At 43.5% G+C, this 15,997-nt stretch overlaps 1 protein-coding gene across 2 annotated transcripts in view; it reads left to right on the top strand.

Moving 5' to 3' along the window:
• SDHC (succinate dehydrogenase complex subunit C) overlaps positions 1-14,530 on the top strand; it is a 30,204-nt gene extending 15,674 nt beyond the window's left edge. For both annotated transcript variants that reach the window (XM_007537427.3, XM_016194448.2), the window contains 3 exons: positions 3,392-3,453; positions 9,620-9,783; positions 13,722-14,530. In XM_007537427.3, coding sequence (XP_007537489.2) covers positions 3,392-3,453; positions 9,620-9,783; positions 13,722-13,826 — 331 coding nt within the window. In that variant the 3' untranslated portion in view covers positions 13,827-14,530. The remainder of the gene's footprint in view (positions 1-3,391; positions 3,454-9,619; positions 9,784-13,721) is intronic.
• Positions 14,531-15,997: the final 1,467 nt, after the last annotated feature.

The raw sequence follows: 15,997 nt of genomic DNA, 5'->3' as shown, positions 1-15,997 counted from the left end.
GGCATAGAGCAAGGGGATATGTATGGAACTAAATTATAAGGAAGCCATTTGACCTTGGCAGTTTTTCATCACTCTCTTTCCACTTGGGCATTTCCCACAGATAGAACAATGGGGATGCTTCATCTGTTAGCGTTTTCAGCTGTGGGAGTTGATTCATCCAGCCAGGAGCCCTAAGCACATTTGGAATGCTAAGCAGGGTCTTAAAATTCACCTACTGCTTTAAGATTTTAGTTTCCTCAAATCAATATTTGCTCTTCTGGCACCAGGGTCTTTTTATCAGTCTGATAATCATTCTGTTTGACAAACAGCATAGTTGAGCAACTCACTTTGCACTCTGTCACCCTCAACACGAAATTGTTTCTACCGGTTTGGAAGCTTTTTATCTTGGAATACAGTCTAAAAAGCCCCTTTTTATTGCGCTTGACATTTTTGCAAGCCTCAGCTCATTCTGGGTTTTAGTCTTCTGATCTTTCTTAACCAAGTCATGCCGTTGTTCTTTCTCTGCTGCTTGTCCTTCATTAAGTGGTGGCTCTTCTTTTTATATTTTCATTGCATTTGAATTGGTGGTATCTAATCAGTTACTCAGTTTATTTGCATATTATATTTTTCTTACTGTTACCATTTTTAAAAATTCCATAGTCAGAGTTTCTTTTTTATTAGTATTATTTCTCTATTGAGGGATTAATGTTTTACAGTCAACAGTAAATACAATAGTTTATACATGCATTTCCAGTTTTCCCCCATAACAATAGTCAGAATTTCTTTTGGACATCTTTTCACCCTGCCTAGGTTGCTTTCATTTGGAGTGCTGAATATGAGCTGGGGCGACAGTGTAATGGTTATAGAAAAAGACTTTCAAGCCTGAGGCATACAAGGTCCAGTTTCAATCAGCAGTTCTACCATAAGCCAGAGTTGTACAGTGCTTTGGCAAAAATAAAGTGTTGACTATATTATCTCACTGTGCATAACATTCCCTTTGTAAGCCAGTTTTCTAGGATGACAGTTACCTTGCTTTGAATTTCCAATTTCCAATTCAGTTTCTTCTTGAGCATTAGGTCCAGAACATAGTAGTGTTAGCTATCTATTGGAAAGGCTTTGGTAAACTGACAATTCAGAATATGAATTTAAAAAAGGACCCTGGGGGTCATGCAGCAGGTTAAGCACACATGGTGCGAAGTGCAAGGACCTGTGTAAGGATCCTGGTTCGAGCCCTGGCTCCCCACTTACAGGGAGTCTCTTCACAGGCAGTGAAGCAGGTCTGCAGGTGTCTCTCTTTCTTTCCCCCCCTCTGTCTTCCCCAACATCAATAGAAAAAAAAGGGCAACAAAAGGGAATATAAATTATATATATATCTTTTAAAAAAAGGACCTGAGGAGACTGGTCAAGTTCTGGACTTGTAAGCATTAGGACCTAAGTTTCATCCCTAGCACCACATTTGTCTGAGTGTTGCTCTGGCTCCTCTCTCCTTCTCTTTCTCTTATGAAAGAAATATTTAAAAATAAATACATAAGTGGTTTTGATTATAAAGTATTTTAGTACTATTGTGGATTAAGAAACATAAGCTAAATCTACTAAAATTGAATGTAAAAGTTTGGAAATGATCATTTATTAAGAAATAAATGTCGAACCCTGGCTCCCCACCTGCAGGGGAGTTGCTTCACAGGTGGTGTAGCAGGTCTGCAGGTGTCTATCTTTCTCTCCTCCTGTCTTCCTCTCCTCTCTCCATTTCTCTCTGTCCTATCCAACAATGACAACAACAATAAAACAATAAGGGCAACAAAAGGGAATAAATAAATAAATAAATAAATTTAAAAAATTTTTTAAAAATGGTATGGCTCAATTTGGATGGGATTAAGAGAGTTTAGATGCTGGGAAATAGCTCATCTGGGCCTGGGTTTGAGTTCCAGTACCACATCACTGGGGAAGCTGTGGTATTATGATGTCTCTCTCTCTGGAGTAAACAGGAGTGAAAAAGTTGGCCCAGGACCAGTGCAGATGCATATGTACAAGAGCCTAGCATTGGGGGGGTTGGGGGGAGCTCAAGGAAAATCATTGTGTGAAACAGTGGATAAAGCCCAATTTTGGTTTCTTTCAGTTTTACAGTAGGGAAGCAGACAGGCCCAGGTGGTATAGTCTAGTGATCATTTTTCTTACTGGATGTGACTTTGTTTAATTTATATATATATATATTTTTTTTTTTTTAATATTTATTCCCTTTTTGTTGCCCTTGTTGTAGTTATTGTTGTTGATGTCATCGTTGGATAGGACAGAGAGAAATGGAGAGAGGAGGGGGAGACAGAGAGGGGAAGAGAAAGACACCTACAGACCTGCTTCACCGCTTGTGAAGTGACACCCCTGTAGGTGGGGAGTCAAGGGCTTGAACCGGGATCCTTAAGCTGGTCCTTGCACTTTGCGCCACATGTGCTTAACCCACTACACTACGCTACTGCCCAACTCCCTGGATGCGACTTTAGTTGGTGTCTTTATCCATGCTGTTTCTTGTCAAAAGAGCACTTTGAGCTACAGTTGATTCTTCTTGCAGCTGTGTCAGTGATGCAGTCACTTTGAAAAAGGGATGTGAATCATCTCCTAATTTCAAACAAGAAAAGGGAATCACAGGACTGTGAAAGATGTTTCTGTTTTATTTTTATTTTTTGTATGGCTCTAGGGCCTCTTGCAGGCATGATTCCATCATTCACAGGCCAACTTTTTTCCCCCCCTCATTCTTCTTATTTCAGTGCAGTGGGGAAGATATCACAGCATTGCTCCACCATTCATGGAGCCTTGTTAGTGTCATGGTGCTCGCATGTAGTGCTGAGGCTCAAACTTGGGGTCTTGTGCATTGTAAGCCATGGGCTCTAGAGGGTGAGCTATCTCCCATCCCCTAAAGCTGTTTCTATTCTTATTTATTGGGATTAATTTTATAATTTATTTATTTCTCCTCCAGGGTTATCCACTGCTTCTGGTGGCCATTTTTTCCTTTTGATAGGACAATGAAATTGAGAGGGGAGGAGGAGATAGAGAGAGAAAGATAGACACCTGCAGACTTGCTTTGCCGCTTGTGAAGTATTCCCCCTGCAGGATCCTTGTACTTAGTACTGTGTGCGCTTAGCCCGTTGCACTACCGCTCAGTCCTCTATCGAGAGATTAATTTATTTAACCATTAGTTAGAGAGGAAGAACCAGAGAGCATCACTTCGGCATATGTGATGCAAGAGGTTGAACTCATAACCTCATGAAAGCAAATTCAGTGCTCTATCTCCTTTGCTACCTTCTGAGTAGCTGTTTTTATTTAGAAATATTTCCTGTTTCTGAGGTTTACTACAGAAGTGCACTGTCCTCTGGGGTGTCACCTTCCCTTTTCTGAACTGCCTTTGTGTATTCCTTTGCAGTTGGTCTCTTCCCATGGCAATGTCCATCTGCCATCGTGGCACTGGTATGGCCCTGAGTGCAGGTATGTTTGTGAGTCCCCTGCACATGGACACAGCACAAACACCCCTTGTTTAAAGAACTCTGCTATTTCAGTGGCTCTTGGCCCTGCCTCTGTTGCAACTCAGCAACTTAAGAAAGTGCTGAGTCCACCTAAATTCATTGTTCATTCATTGCTTGAACAATTAATTATGAGTTCCCACTATGCTCAGGGGCTTTCCTGGGATAATTTCTAAATCATCCCTTGCACATCTTAATGGTTGTAGTTATGGCAATTACAGTGATCAAAGACAGAAATATCATGGAGATGATCTGTACCTAAACACAGTCCAAGATTAGTAATCTTTGGTCACTCACCACTGGTGAGTTAATCACCAGTGGCCAATGAATTAATTATTGTTGCTTAGGTAATGAACTCTCCTAAATTTTATGGGGCTCCAATAGTTTCCAGGTTTTCTTTTGACCCTATTTGTTGTGTGTGTGTGTGTGTGTGTGTGTGTGGTGTACACTCAATACATGCACCATTTAACACACTGGGCTGCTTTTCATTGAGAGTTACAGAGGTGGGGCAGGGGTAGATAGCATAATGGTTATGCAAACAGACTCTCATGCCTGAGGCTCCAAAGTCCCAGGTTCAATCCCCTGCACTACCATAAGCCAGAGCTGAGCAGTGCTCTGGTAAAAAAATAAATAAAAATTAAAAAAAAAGAGAGAGAGAGAGAGTTAGAGGAAGATCATAGCACCAGAACTTCCTCCAGTGCTATAGCAGCTCTCAAGCGATGCCTGGGTTTAAACTTGAATCTATGCACAAAGCCTGCCTAGTGAGTTTTTTTTTTTCCAATTTCTTTAAAGGAAATCTGGGGATCATTACACAAGTTCCAACACAGATGTAATTAGAAGAAAGGTCATGTTGAATGGTTACTTCTAAAAGGCTTTTTTAATTTGTTAATGAATTAAGGGGACAGAAAGATCTTTCATTGGGTAGGGCACATACCTTCCATACATATACAACCTTGCTCCAGCACTACCTGAGAGTGCCAAAGGTACCAGGGAAAATTCTCATGTTTTTCCCACTGTGTTTGTCTGTGTCTCTCCTTGAATGGGGAAAAAAAAAAAAAAAAGGTCTGGGAGGTGGCACAATTAATAAGACTTTGGACTCTCAAGCATGAGGTCCCAAGTTCAATCCCCGGCAACACATGTACCAGAATGATGTCTGGTTCTTTCTCTCTCTCCTATCATTTCTCATAAATAAATAAATAAATAAATGAAATCTTAAAAAAAAAAAAATCTACATAGAATTGAAATCATGAAATGGTGACTCTGTAAGGAAAAAAATTCAAAAGCAAACAATTTTATCAGTACATAATATGTTTTAAAAACCTACCCACAACATGTTCCCAGACCAATTTTTTCCAAAGATGAAAACGCCAAGTTTAAAAGAACAGTTAGGAATTAGGAGCTAGTGACTGTTTAAGAAAAGTGGTGGGGCCAGGCGGTGGTGCACCTGTTTAAGTGTACACACTACAGTGTGCAAGGAAGGACCCGGGTTCAAGTGCCTGGTCCCCAACTGCATGGGAAAAGCTTCACAAGTGGTGAAGTAGGGCTGCAGGTATCTCTCTGTCTCTCTCCATCCCTATCTCCCCTCCCCCTCAATTTCTCTCTGTTCTCTATCCAATAATAAATAAAGTTTTAAAAAAAGAATTAAAAAAAAAGAAGTGATATTAGTGGAAAGAAACAGTTTAGTATTCAAATTCCTGCCCAGTCACTTAAACACTGAGTAGAGTGATCAGCTTCTCATTATTTCTGATCTTCAGTTTCTTCAGCTGGTAAATGAGGGTGGTAGTGCTCTTCAGTTTGACTTAAAGGTTAAGTCATTATGTAAATTTTCAGTAAAAGATAGCTTTAAAAATAATCCTATTTGGAGCTGGAGAGATAACAATGGTTATGCAAAGAGATTCTCATGCCTTAGGCACCAAAGGACCCAGGTTCAATCCCCGTAAGCCAGAGTTGAGCAGTGCTCTGGTAAAAAAGAAAAGAAATAATTCTATTTGAAGGATGGGGGGGTTTACATAATGGTTGTGTGAGGCTCTGAAGTCCCAGTTCAGTCCCTTTGTACCACCATAAACCAGAGATTTACAGTGGTCTGGTTAATAGAAAGAGAGAAGGAATTGTATTTTGAAATAGTTGACAATTTTCTGAATGGTTAGGTATATTAAAAAAAAAATGGGAGTCAGACGGTAGTGCAGTAGGTTAAGCACACGTGGCACAAAGCGCAAGGACCAGCATAAGTTAGATCCCGGTTGGAGCCCCTGGCTCCCCGCCTGCAGGGGAGTCACTTAACAAGCAGTGAACCAGATCTGCAGGTGGCTATCTTTCTCTCCCCCTCTGTCTTCCCTTCCTCTCTCTATTTCTCTCCTATCCAGTAACGACGACATCAATAACAACAACAATAATAACTACAACAATAAAACAAGGGCAACTAAAGGGAACAAATAAATAAATAAAAAAAAATGAAACGTAGCCTGGGAGGTGTGGCAGTAAATGAAGTGTTGGATTAGCAAGTGTGAGATGCTAAGTTTGATCCCCAGCATCACATATGCTAGAGCGATGCGATGCTCTCATTATCCTCCCTGCCCCCATAAGTCAATAAGTAAATTAACTGGTTTATTATTTTTTATATTTATTTATTTATTCCCTTTTGTTGCCCTTGTTTTATTGTTATAGTTATTATTGTTGTTATTTATGTCATAATTACTGGATAGAACAGAGTGAAATGGGGAGAGGCGGGGAAGACAGGAGGAGAGAAAGACACCTGCAGACCTGCTTCACAGACAGTGAAGCGACTCCCCTGCAGGTGGGGAGCTGGGGGCTGTAACCGGGATCCTTAAGCTTGTCCTTACACTTTGTGCCACCTGTGCTTAACCCACTGTGCTACCACCCGACTCCCACAATTGTTTGTTGTTTTTTTTTAAAGATTTGTATTTCTTTCTTTCTTTTTAAAATTTTTTTAACCAGTCCACTGTACATCTCTGGTTTACAGTGGAGCAGGGGATTGAACCTGGGAGTTCAAAGCCTCAGACATGATAGTCTGTTTGCATAACCATATGCTATCTACCCCTGCCCAAAGATTTGTATTTCTAAGTGGCAGGACTGTGGGAGAAGTTCTCAACCATACATTTCTATAATGTTATAATTCTTTGCATCATGTTTTCACAGTCAGAAAAAAAATTGCATCAACATTGTCTCTGTTGGGTAAAGGAAATCTAGGGATCATTACACAAGTTCCAACTCAGACGTAATTAGAAGAAAGGTCATGTTGACTACCTTTAAAAAGAGAAAGAGAGGGAGTAGGGTGGTAGCGCCGTGGGTGGGCTGATGTAAGGGTCCCGGTTTGAGCCCCCGGCTCCCCACCTGCAGGGTAGTCGCTTCACAAGCAGTGAAGCAGATTTGTAGGTGTCTGTCTTTCTCTCCCCCTCTCTGTCTTCCCCTCCTCTCTCCATTTCTCTCTGTCCTATCCAACAACAATGACATCAATAACAATAAAACAAGGGCAACAAAAAGGAATAAGTAAATAAATATAAAAATATTTAGGGAGTCGGGCAGTAGCACAACTGGTTAAGTGCAGGTGGTGCAAAGCACAAGGACAGGTGTAAGGAACCCTGTTCGAACCCCCAGCTCCCCACCTCCAGGGGGATCACTTTACAAGTGGTAAGGCAAGTCTGCAGGTGTCTGTCTTTCTCTCCCCCCTCTGTCTTCCCTCCTCTTTCCATTTCTGTCTGTCCTATCCACCAACAAGAACATCAGTAACAACAACAACAATAAACTACAACAATAATAACTACAACAATAAAACAACAAGGGCAACAAAAGGGAATAAATAAATATTAAAAAAAAGAAACTAAAAAAAATTTAAAAAAAAGAAAGAGAGGGAGTCGGATGGTAGTGCAGTGGGTTAAGTGCACATGGCGCAAAGCACAAGGGCCTGTGTAAGGACCCTGGTCAGAGCCCCTGGCTCCCCACCTGTAGGGGATTTGCTTCACAGCGGGTGAAGCAGGTCTGCAGGTGTCTTTCTCTTCCCCTCTCTGTCTTCCCCATCCTCTCTCCATTTCTCTCTGTCCTGTCCAACAACAACAGTATCAGTAACTACAACTATAATACAACAAGGGCAACAACAGGGAATAAATATTAAAAAGAGAGAGAGAGAGTGAGAGAAAGGAAGGGGAAAAGGAAGAGATTCTCTTCTTCTGAATTGTTTTTACATGCAACACCATTACATTTCTGTCCCCCAAAGCCAATAAATTCTCAAATTCTCCAGATACCAACTATGTGTCTTCCAATGCAGTTCAGTCTAGACCCTACTATCCTCAGAGTTCCCTAGATGCCATGGTATGGACTTTGTCTCCCAAGACTGTCTTGGTTCTAACCTCAGTCTTAAGTCCCAGGTTGTCATCTGTACTTCTTGACCCAGTAAACAATGAGGGTTTGGTTTGTGCTGATCAGCGTATTGAGTGCTAACATCATAGAGATGAGTAAATCATAGACTTTACCCACAAGAACTTTGACGTAAAATGGATTTTCCTCCTGTTTCTCTTAACTATAATCTCCCTGAGTTCACTTAAAACAGCACTTGTCCTCACAGGCTGATGATCCTCAAATCCCTTTTAACCCGGAGCTCAACTAGATGGTTTTAGATGGTTATCCAGCTGGTGGTGATAGAGTATCTTCACTTAAATGCCCCATCATTGTTATGTGGAAAACTGGAAAATGTTATGCATGTACAAACTATTGTATTTGACTGTTGACTGTAAACCATTAATCCCCCAATAAAGAAATTAAAAAAAAAAAAGTACTCCATCAGTCTCTCAAGCTCACACAGACTCTAATTTGAACCTCTTTCCCACCTCCCAAGGTGTCAGCCTCAGTTCCCCAACAAATTAAAACTGAAGTAAACTAAATTAGCCTGCATTCCCTTTGTTCCCTAAGTGGACAAGGGTGCTAGATAGTCATTAGCCCACGAAAACCACCCTTCCTAACTCATCTCACTACCCCAACCTCAACATATTTACCTCCTTTCTATCTTTGTTTGCTTATTCTTTTTTTCTTCTTTAGTCAGTCTCAACCACTTCTGGAGACTTGGAATTAAGAGTGTTTCATGCATGCTTCTGCCCTCATTCTGACTCCTCTCCAGTCCATGTGCCTGTTACTGCCAGGTTGGCCTTTTAAAAGAGTGTGCCTGGGAGTCGGAAGTAGCACAGCGGGTTAAGTGCACATGGTGCGAAGCACAAGGACAGGCATAAGGATCCCAGTTCGAGCCCCCAGCTCCCTACCTGCCAGGGGAATTGCTTCACAGGTGGTGAAGCAGGTCTGCAGGTGTCTGTCTTTCTCTCCACCTCTCTCCATTTCTCTCTGTCCTATCTAACAACGACGACATCAATAACAACAATAACTACAACAACAAAAAATACTAAAAAAAAATTTTAAAGGTGTGCCTGACCATATCACCCTTCATCTTTTTTTTTTTTTTTTATTGGATAGAGATAGAAATTGAGAGGAGTGGGGGAGGTAGAGAGGGAGAGGAAGACAGACACCTGCAGCCCTACTTCACCACTTGTGAAGCTTTCCCCCTACAGGCGGGGGCCAGGGGCTTGAACCTGGGTCCTTGTGCACTGTAATGTGTGTGCTTAACCCGGTGTGCCATCGCCTGGCCCCTTCACTCTTCATCTTAAACAGAATGGGTGTCTAGTCCTACTGGTAATGATAACTTTCTTTTCTTTTTTTTTTTTTTTATTTATTGGACAGAGACAGAAATAGAGAGGGAAGGAGGTGATAGAGAGGGAGAGAGACACCTGCAGCCCTGCTTCACCATCTTTAGTTTTCCCTCGGCAGGTGGGGAACGGGGGCTCGAACCTGGGTCCTTGTGTATTGAAAGTTGTGTGTTCAACTAAGTGCGCCACCACCCAGCCCCCTGGTAAGATCTTTTGATCCAGGTAATCCTCCCCTCCAGAGTCCAGAGCAGATCTTATATATTTCAAGCAGCCTACCCCCAGTACAGACCTGAACATGAGTTTAAGTCTCCATTTCGAAGTGGCTTCAGTTGTATGAGGTGCTGTGCTTTCACAGGCCCAGTTTTATGTGTGTCTTTGCTGTAGCTGGTGGGCTGCATTGATGGGTCTGCTTGGCTCTCTCTCCAGGAGTGTCTCTGTTTGGTTTGTCGGCCCTGTTGCTCCCCGGGAACTTTGAGGGTCATCTGGACCTAGTGAAGGCTCTGTGTCTGGCACCAGCTCTGATCCACACTGCCAAGTTTGGACTCGCCTTCCCTCTCATGTACCACATTTGGAATGGGATCCGACACTTAGTAAGTTCATTTGCCATCTGGAGTAGGTCTGGGTGAAGGGAACAAGAGAGCTGGGTGGTTGTCTGCTTTGCTGTCTGGGTTCAGTGCTGTTCTTAACCTGGGCTAAGGAACTGTTATGATCGCTCACTTGGGAATACTGTAGCACTGGGGGAAGCCTCAGTGCTGTGGGGCCTCTCTGTTTCTCTAGAAAAGTCAGCTTGGAACCTCTAAGTCCTAGCGATGCCAAAAATAGTTTACTGTGCTGGCCTTTGCTTGGGCAACATCAGAAACCCTTGGGTCTCCCTGGGCAGCCCTCTGATGACCCAGCTGAGGAGCATGTAGGCCTGGCAGATGCTTCATGGGAACTGTGCACGACAGAGGTGGAACTGAGAGACCCTGAAGCCAGGTCTGACAGCTGGCTTAGATGGCATAGTCACAGGTACCTGTTTGTATCAGGCACTTTCTAGCCACTGAGTTGTCAGCTGTGAGCTAGGTAGAGGTATTTGCTTCTTTCATTCAAATATTCCCGCCCAGCTAGAGGGACAGTTTTGGCTGGAGCCAGATCAATTGACTGTAGTTATCTTGGTGATAGTTGTTGCTGTTTGTATTTTGAGCTCATCAGGAGACTTAGGCCATCTGTAACAGAAACTGGGAGCTTGGGATCCCAGTTACTATTTCTGGTTTTTGGAATCTTTTGAGGGCCTGAAAAATGTCCACACTCCTCCTCCACAACCTTGGGGGTCAATTGGAAACCAGCCTCTTCCTTATAAAGGAATTAGAACTGCCTCCAGGTCAGAGATCAGCCCCACCAGCATTTCAAGTTTTCACTTTTCCCTTCCCCATCTCCCTTCCTTTCCCAGGACTGCAGTTACAGTTCATTCTTTAGGTTTCCTTTCCTTCTGAACCAGAGCCATCTGTCCAATAGATGCTTTCGTCTCAGTTCGCCTTCTGCTAACTTCTGAGCCTAGAGCTTTCTGAATTTCAGCCTGGTCCAATAGACATTTTAATAGAAAATTTAAAGTGACTCAGTGATCTCTTAAATTAAGTGTATCTGTCAAGTGTTCCCTGGGCAGTATTGTTTAATTCTGGAGCAATGCACTGCCCGGTGAGGGGGAGACCAAGGGAGCACATTTCCATTAGTGACTTCCCTTGCACAGAACTGTTCTGCTCTCTGCTGGAAATCAGCTGATCTGCTCTCAGTGGCCACATCCTGATTTAGAGGGAACCAGCCTTAGATTTGCTTTTGTTTCGGTGTGACGGGAAGAAGGAATAGATGTTTTACGAAATCTCCCTTGAGGTTTCTCTGCCCTGGTTCTGGCCTGTACCGATAATCTCTGTTGAGAGAAGTAAGGAGCCTAACGGCCTTCCTTAAGCCCTTAAGTCTGCTTTTATCTTCTCTTCCAGGGAGGACTGGCTCTGAGTGTGGGAGAGGATTTGAGCTGTTCTCTGACAGTGCAGAGTTCTTGCCCTCTGAGCTGGGGGGGGGGGGGTGGGGAGAAGAACCAGTGGTCAGCAGCAGGGTGATGAAGGAGAGGGAAGATGATGGGTCTGTAGAAGCAAAACAACTTTTCTCCTCCTGCTCCTTCCTTCTCCTTCGTTTTCTCTTTCTTCTTTTCTTCCTGGGATCTGCTTGATACCTGATCTAATCTAGACAGAAACAAATTGGGGGGTGGGGGGTCAGGCGGTAGCACAGTGGGTTAAGCGCACGTGGTGCAAAGCACAAGGACCAGCCTAAGGATCCTGGTCGGGCCCCCGGCTCCCCACCTGCCCACCTGCAGGGGAGTCGCTTCACAGGCAGTGAAGCAGGTCTGCAGGTGTCTCTCTTTCTCTCCCCCTCTGTCTTCCCTCTTCTCTCCATTTCTCTCTGTCCTATCCAACAACGATGACAACAATAATAACTGCAACAATAATAAAACAACAAGGGTGACAAAAGGGAATAAATAAATATTTTTTAAAATTCGGGATAAGCTACAGGGGCAGCTTCTCATCTAGGTGATGTTTTTCGTCTCTGAAATGCACCTTATTAGTCAGTTTTGTATGTAGAATGGGAACTGGTGTGTGTGTATGTTGAGGCACTTGTAGAAAAGGGTGAGGCCTGAAGTCAGCTTTTTCCTCAGGAGATCTCTGAGTAACTTAGAAGACAAATGACAGTTTTTTAGGGAACAAAGGAGTCTGGACTAGTGTTTCTAAAATTGTGGTTTTTGACTCCATAGGTAGATATTTAGTGGTTGCTATCAAAACAAGAAATGCAGACTACAACATACAGAATTTAATTTACCACATATAGAAATGCTATATATTTATGATTTCATGGCCTTTGCATGTATATATACACTGAATATCAATCAAAAAGATATTTTAAAATAATTAATGAATTTTTAATATTTATTTATTCCCTTTTGTTGCCATTGTTGTAGTTATTGCTGTCATTGTTGTTGGATAGGACAGAGAGAAATGGAGAGAGAGGAGAGAAATGCAGACACCTGCAGACCTGCTTCACCACCTGTAAAGCGACTCCCTTGCAGGTGGGGAACCGGGGGCTCGAATTAACTAATTTCTATACCAGACCACTGCTCATCTCTGGCTTATAGTGGCGCTGGAGATTGAACCTGGAATATTGGAGCTTCAGACACTTAAGTCTTTTTTGCGTAACCATTATGCTATCTCCCCAGCCCTAAAAAGATAATTCCTTAAAAAAAATTTTTTTTATTATTATTGTCTTTATTTATTGGACAAAGACAGCCAGAAGTTGAGAGGGAAAGGGGAGATAGAGAGGGAGAGTGACAAAGAGATACCTGCAGCCCTGCTTTACCACTTGTGAAACTTTCTCCCTGCAGGTGGGGACTGGGGGCTTGAACCTGGGTCCTTGCACATTGTAATGTGTGCTCAACCAGGTGCACCACTGCCTGGCCCCCAAAGATATTTCTTGTTGGCTGTCACAGTCAAAGCAAAATTGAGAAAGTGTTGTAGATTACATAGATATTTTTTTTAATTATATGAAATTTAATTAATTTATGTTTGCCTCCAGGCTTGTCACTGGGGTTTTGTGCCTGCACTACGAATCCATTGCTCCTGGAGGCCTTTTTTCCCTTTTGTTGCCCTTGTTGTTTATTATTATTGTTATTGCTGTCGTTGTTGTTGGATAGGACAGAGAGAAATCGAGAGAGGAGGGGAAGACAGGGAGAGAAAGATAGATACCTGCAGACCTGCTTTCATTGCCTGTGAAGCGAATCCCCTGTGGGTGGGGAGCTGAGGGCTCGAACCGGGGTCCTTACACTGATCTTTGTGCTTAACCCGCTGCACTACCGCCCGGCTCCCAATAATTTTATTTTTTAATACTGGTCCTCTGATTGACAGATGTCCCTTCTAAAGAGGAATGCTGTGATTGCCTGTATCAGGGAAATCTGGTCTGTTATTTCTGTTTCGAAGTCTCCTTGTGAAAAGTCTTGCAGCTAGATGTTGTACTTGACCACAGGACTCTTCCCTCAGTATAAAGCTTGCAATGCTGAGGAACTTGCTTCCTGAAAGAATCTACTTTGGGAACCCAACATCTGGCTTTGCATCTGGGGCAGGGAACATCTTGTCTCATTAGTCTAGAAGCTTTTGTACATCCAGGTGCTGTGTCATGGTGGCTGCTGGTGCATTTCTGAATGGCAAGCTGAGCCAGCTTGGTGTAATTGCTCTCTGACCTTTGCCCAGTGACGTCTTTTTCAGCATTGTCCCATCACTCATTTTCACACTGAGTACCTCAGAGCTGAAGATGCCTGCTCTGTGGGTGTGAGTTTGGAGGTGAAGATGGGGCGTGTGGGAGAACTGCTTTTGTCAGAAATGGCATCAAGAGGTACTCCCCATTGTTAGCAGAAGCAAGGAGCTCTGAGAGCAACCCTGGGCCCCAACTGCTGAACTTCTTGTTTTTCTTTTCTATATATATATATATATATTTTTTTTTTTTTCTACAGATATGGGACCTGGGAAAAGGCCTGAAGATCCCCCAACTCTACCAGTCTGGAGTGGTTGTCTTGGTCCTCACGGTGTTATCCTCTGCAGGGCTGGCGGCCATGTGAGGAGCTGCCAGTTGGCACCGTCCTCTCGAAACTCCTCCCGCTGCTCTAGCTTCCTGATTGTCACCGCCTCTCCTGTCAGTTCAGAGTTCTCAACTTTTCTAGAAGCCCTAGAGCTCAGTATCTGTAGAGTACCTAGTGGAACCTAATAACCTGGTAGGGGGGACAAGCCCAGTCTCCATTCCCAAAGATGGAAGGACCACCAAAGCCTCTCTCCCCCATTGCCTATCCCAGCCCATCGCCTGCTCTGGGTGTAGGACCCATTATCTTCCCTCCACATTGGGCCTTAATTTGTGCTGAGAGTAAGCTTTTGACTCCTTTCTGAGACAGTAGAAACAATACCAGCTCTGTGGCCTCTGCCTGGGCCTGGGAGGGGGGCTCTGGGTGCCTCTGCCTGTGGGCTGCTGGCTTAAAGGACAGCTCTGTTCATTGGTCAGAGCCCAGGGTCTTGGGCACCCACACAGTGTGACTGACAGAGTAGGGTGGGGGTTGGGGGAGGCAAGAAGATGAGTTGGTACTTGGGGAGAAGAGAAATAGCTTTTGATAAGAGCAGGATCCAGAAGATTAGCATTGAACCTATTCAGGCTACTTCTTATATTTGCATTTCTGGTAAAACAAGCCTCGTCATGTCAAGTATCCTAATTAAAATTCACATGATGTCTTTTTTTTTTTTTTCTTTCTAAAACTGAATTAAAATGTGCACTTTGTCTGTGACTCTCCTTGAAATCCAGAGAAGCCAAGAGGATGGCAGCTGGGGAGGAGCCAGTTTCCTCCTCCTCCTTCAGGCCTCAGACATTTTACGTCCCCCATCCTGACCTTTCCCAGGAGAGAAACAGTCTGTCCCACAGCTGGTCCCTGGAGACATTTTTTAGGGAATCAAACACAAGTAGCTAGACACATGATCTCCTGTAGAAGTGTCAGAGAGAGAAGGGAGAAGAGAAAGGAAGTTAAGCATGCAGGGAGCTTTGGGGCTATTATAGGCCTAAAAATCCTGAGAACTGATCGAGTCTCATGGATAGTGAGGGTGACAGGTAAGGGATAGTGAGTGAAGATTTGGAGGGAAAGAGGAGTAGAGATAAACTCAGCAACATTTCAAGTGGTGAAGCAGATCTGCAGGTGTCTCTGTCTCTTTTTTTAATCTTTATTTATTGGATAGAGAGAGTCAGAAACTGAGAGGGAGGGGGGAGATAGAGATACCTGCAGCACTGTTTCATCACTCACAAAGCTTTCCCTCTGCAGATGGGGACTGAGGGCTTGAACCTGGGACCTTGTGCATTGTTACATGTGCACTCAGCTGGGTGTGCCACTACCCAGCCCCTATTTCTCATATTCTCTGTCTCCTTCCCTCTCAATTTCTGGCTATCTCTTTTCAACAGATTTCAAAAAAGATTATTTTTTGAAATTTAAATAAATTATCATATACCAACCATTAACTACTCAATAAAGTAATATGAGAAAGAGAGGAAGGAGGGAAAGAAACAGATCTAGGGAGTTGGGTGGTAGTGCAGCAAGTTAAGCGCAGGTGGCGCAAAGTGCAAGGACCGGCGTAAGCATCCTGGTTTGAGCCCCTGGCTCCCCACCTGCAGGGGAGTCAATTCACAGGTGGTGAAACAGGTCTGCAGGTGTCTGTCTTTCTCTTCCCCTCTCTGTCTTTCCCTCTTCTCTCCATTTCTCTTTGTCTTATCCAACAACGATGACATCAGTAACAATTATAACTACAACAATAAAACAAGGGCAACAAAAGGGAAGAAATAAATTTTAAAAAACTAGTTAAAAAAAAACAACAACCAGATCTGTTTATGGTGCTGCCCAAGCTGTGAGTTGAAGAGAAGTAACTGCAGCTCTAGCTGGTATCCATGAGAAAGGAGGACCTTGCTCCCTCGGTAGCTAAGACTAAGTGCTGTGGCCCTAATGTCCCCACCCCAGCTCCCAGCCACCTTAGCATTGCCTCAAGCTCATTTCTCCTTTCTTGGCAGGCAGGTAGGCCCTGGGATGTCAGTTGGATTTCACCATCTTAAACCACAAGTCCTCTATACTTGTCCTTGGAGTGAGTGACACACAGTTACAAAGGACACGGGCACTGGGCATTTGGCAAGGGCACCAGATTACACTACCAGTGCCAGGACACTGCAGACTTGGGACAACACTAAACACATTGGGTGCTGGGAAGTGGA

The sequence above is a fragment of the Erinaceus europaeus genome, chromosome 9, assembly GCF_950295315.1.
Source record: "Erinaceus europaeus chromosome 9, mEriEur2.1, whole genome shotgun sequence".
NCBI classification, from domain to species: Eukaryota; Metazoa; Chordata; class Mammalia; order Eulipotyphla; family Erinaceidae; genus Erinaceus; species Erinaceus europaeus.
The sequence above is the reverse complement of the archived record's forward strand: the minus strand, read 5'-3'. Positions and strand labels throughout refer to the sequence as shown.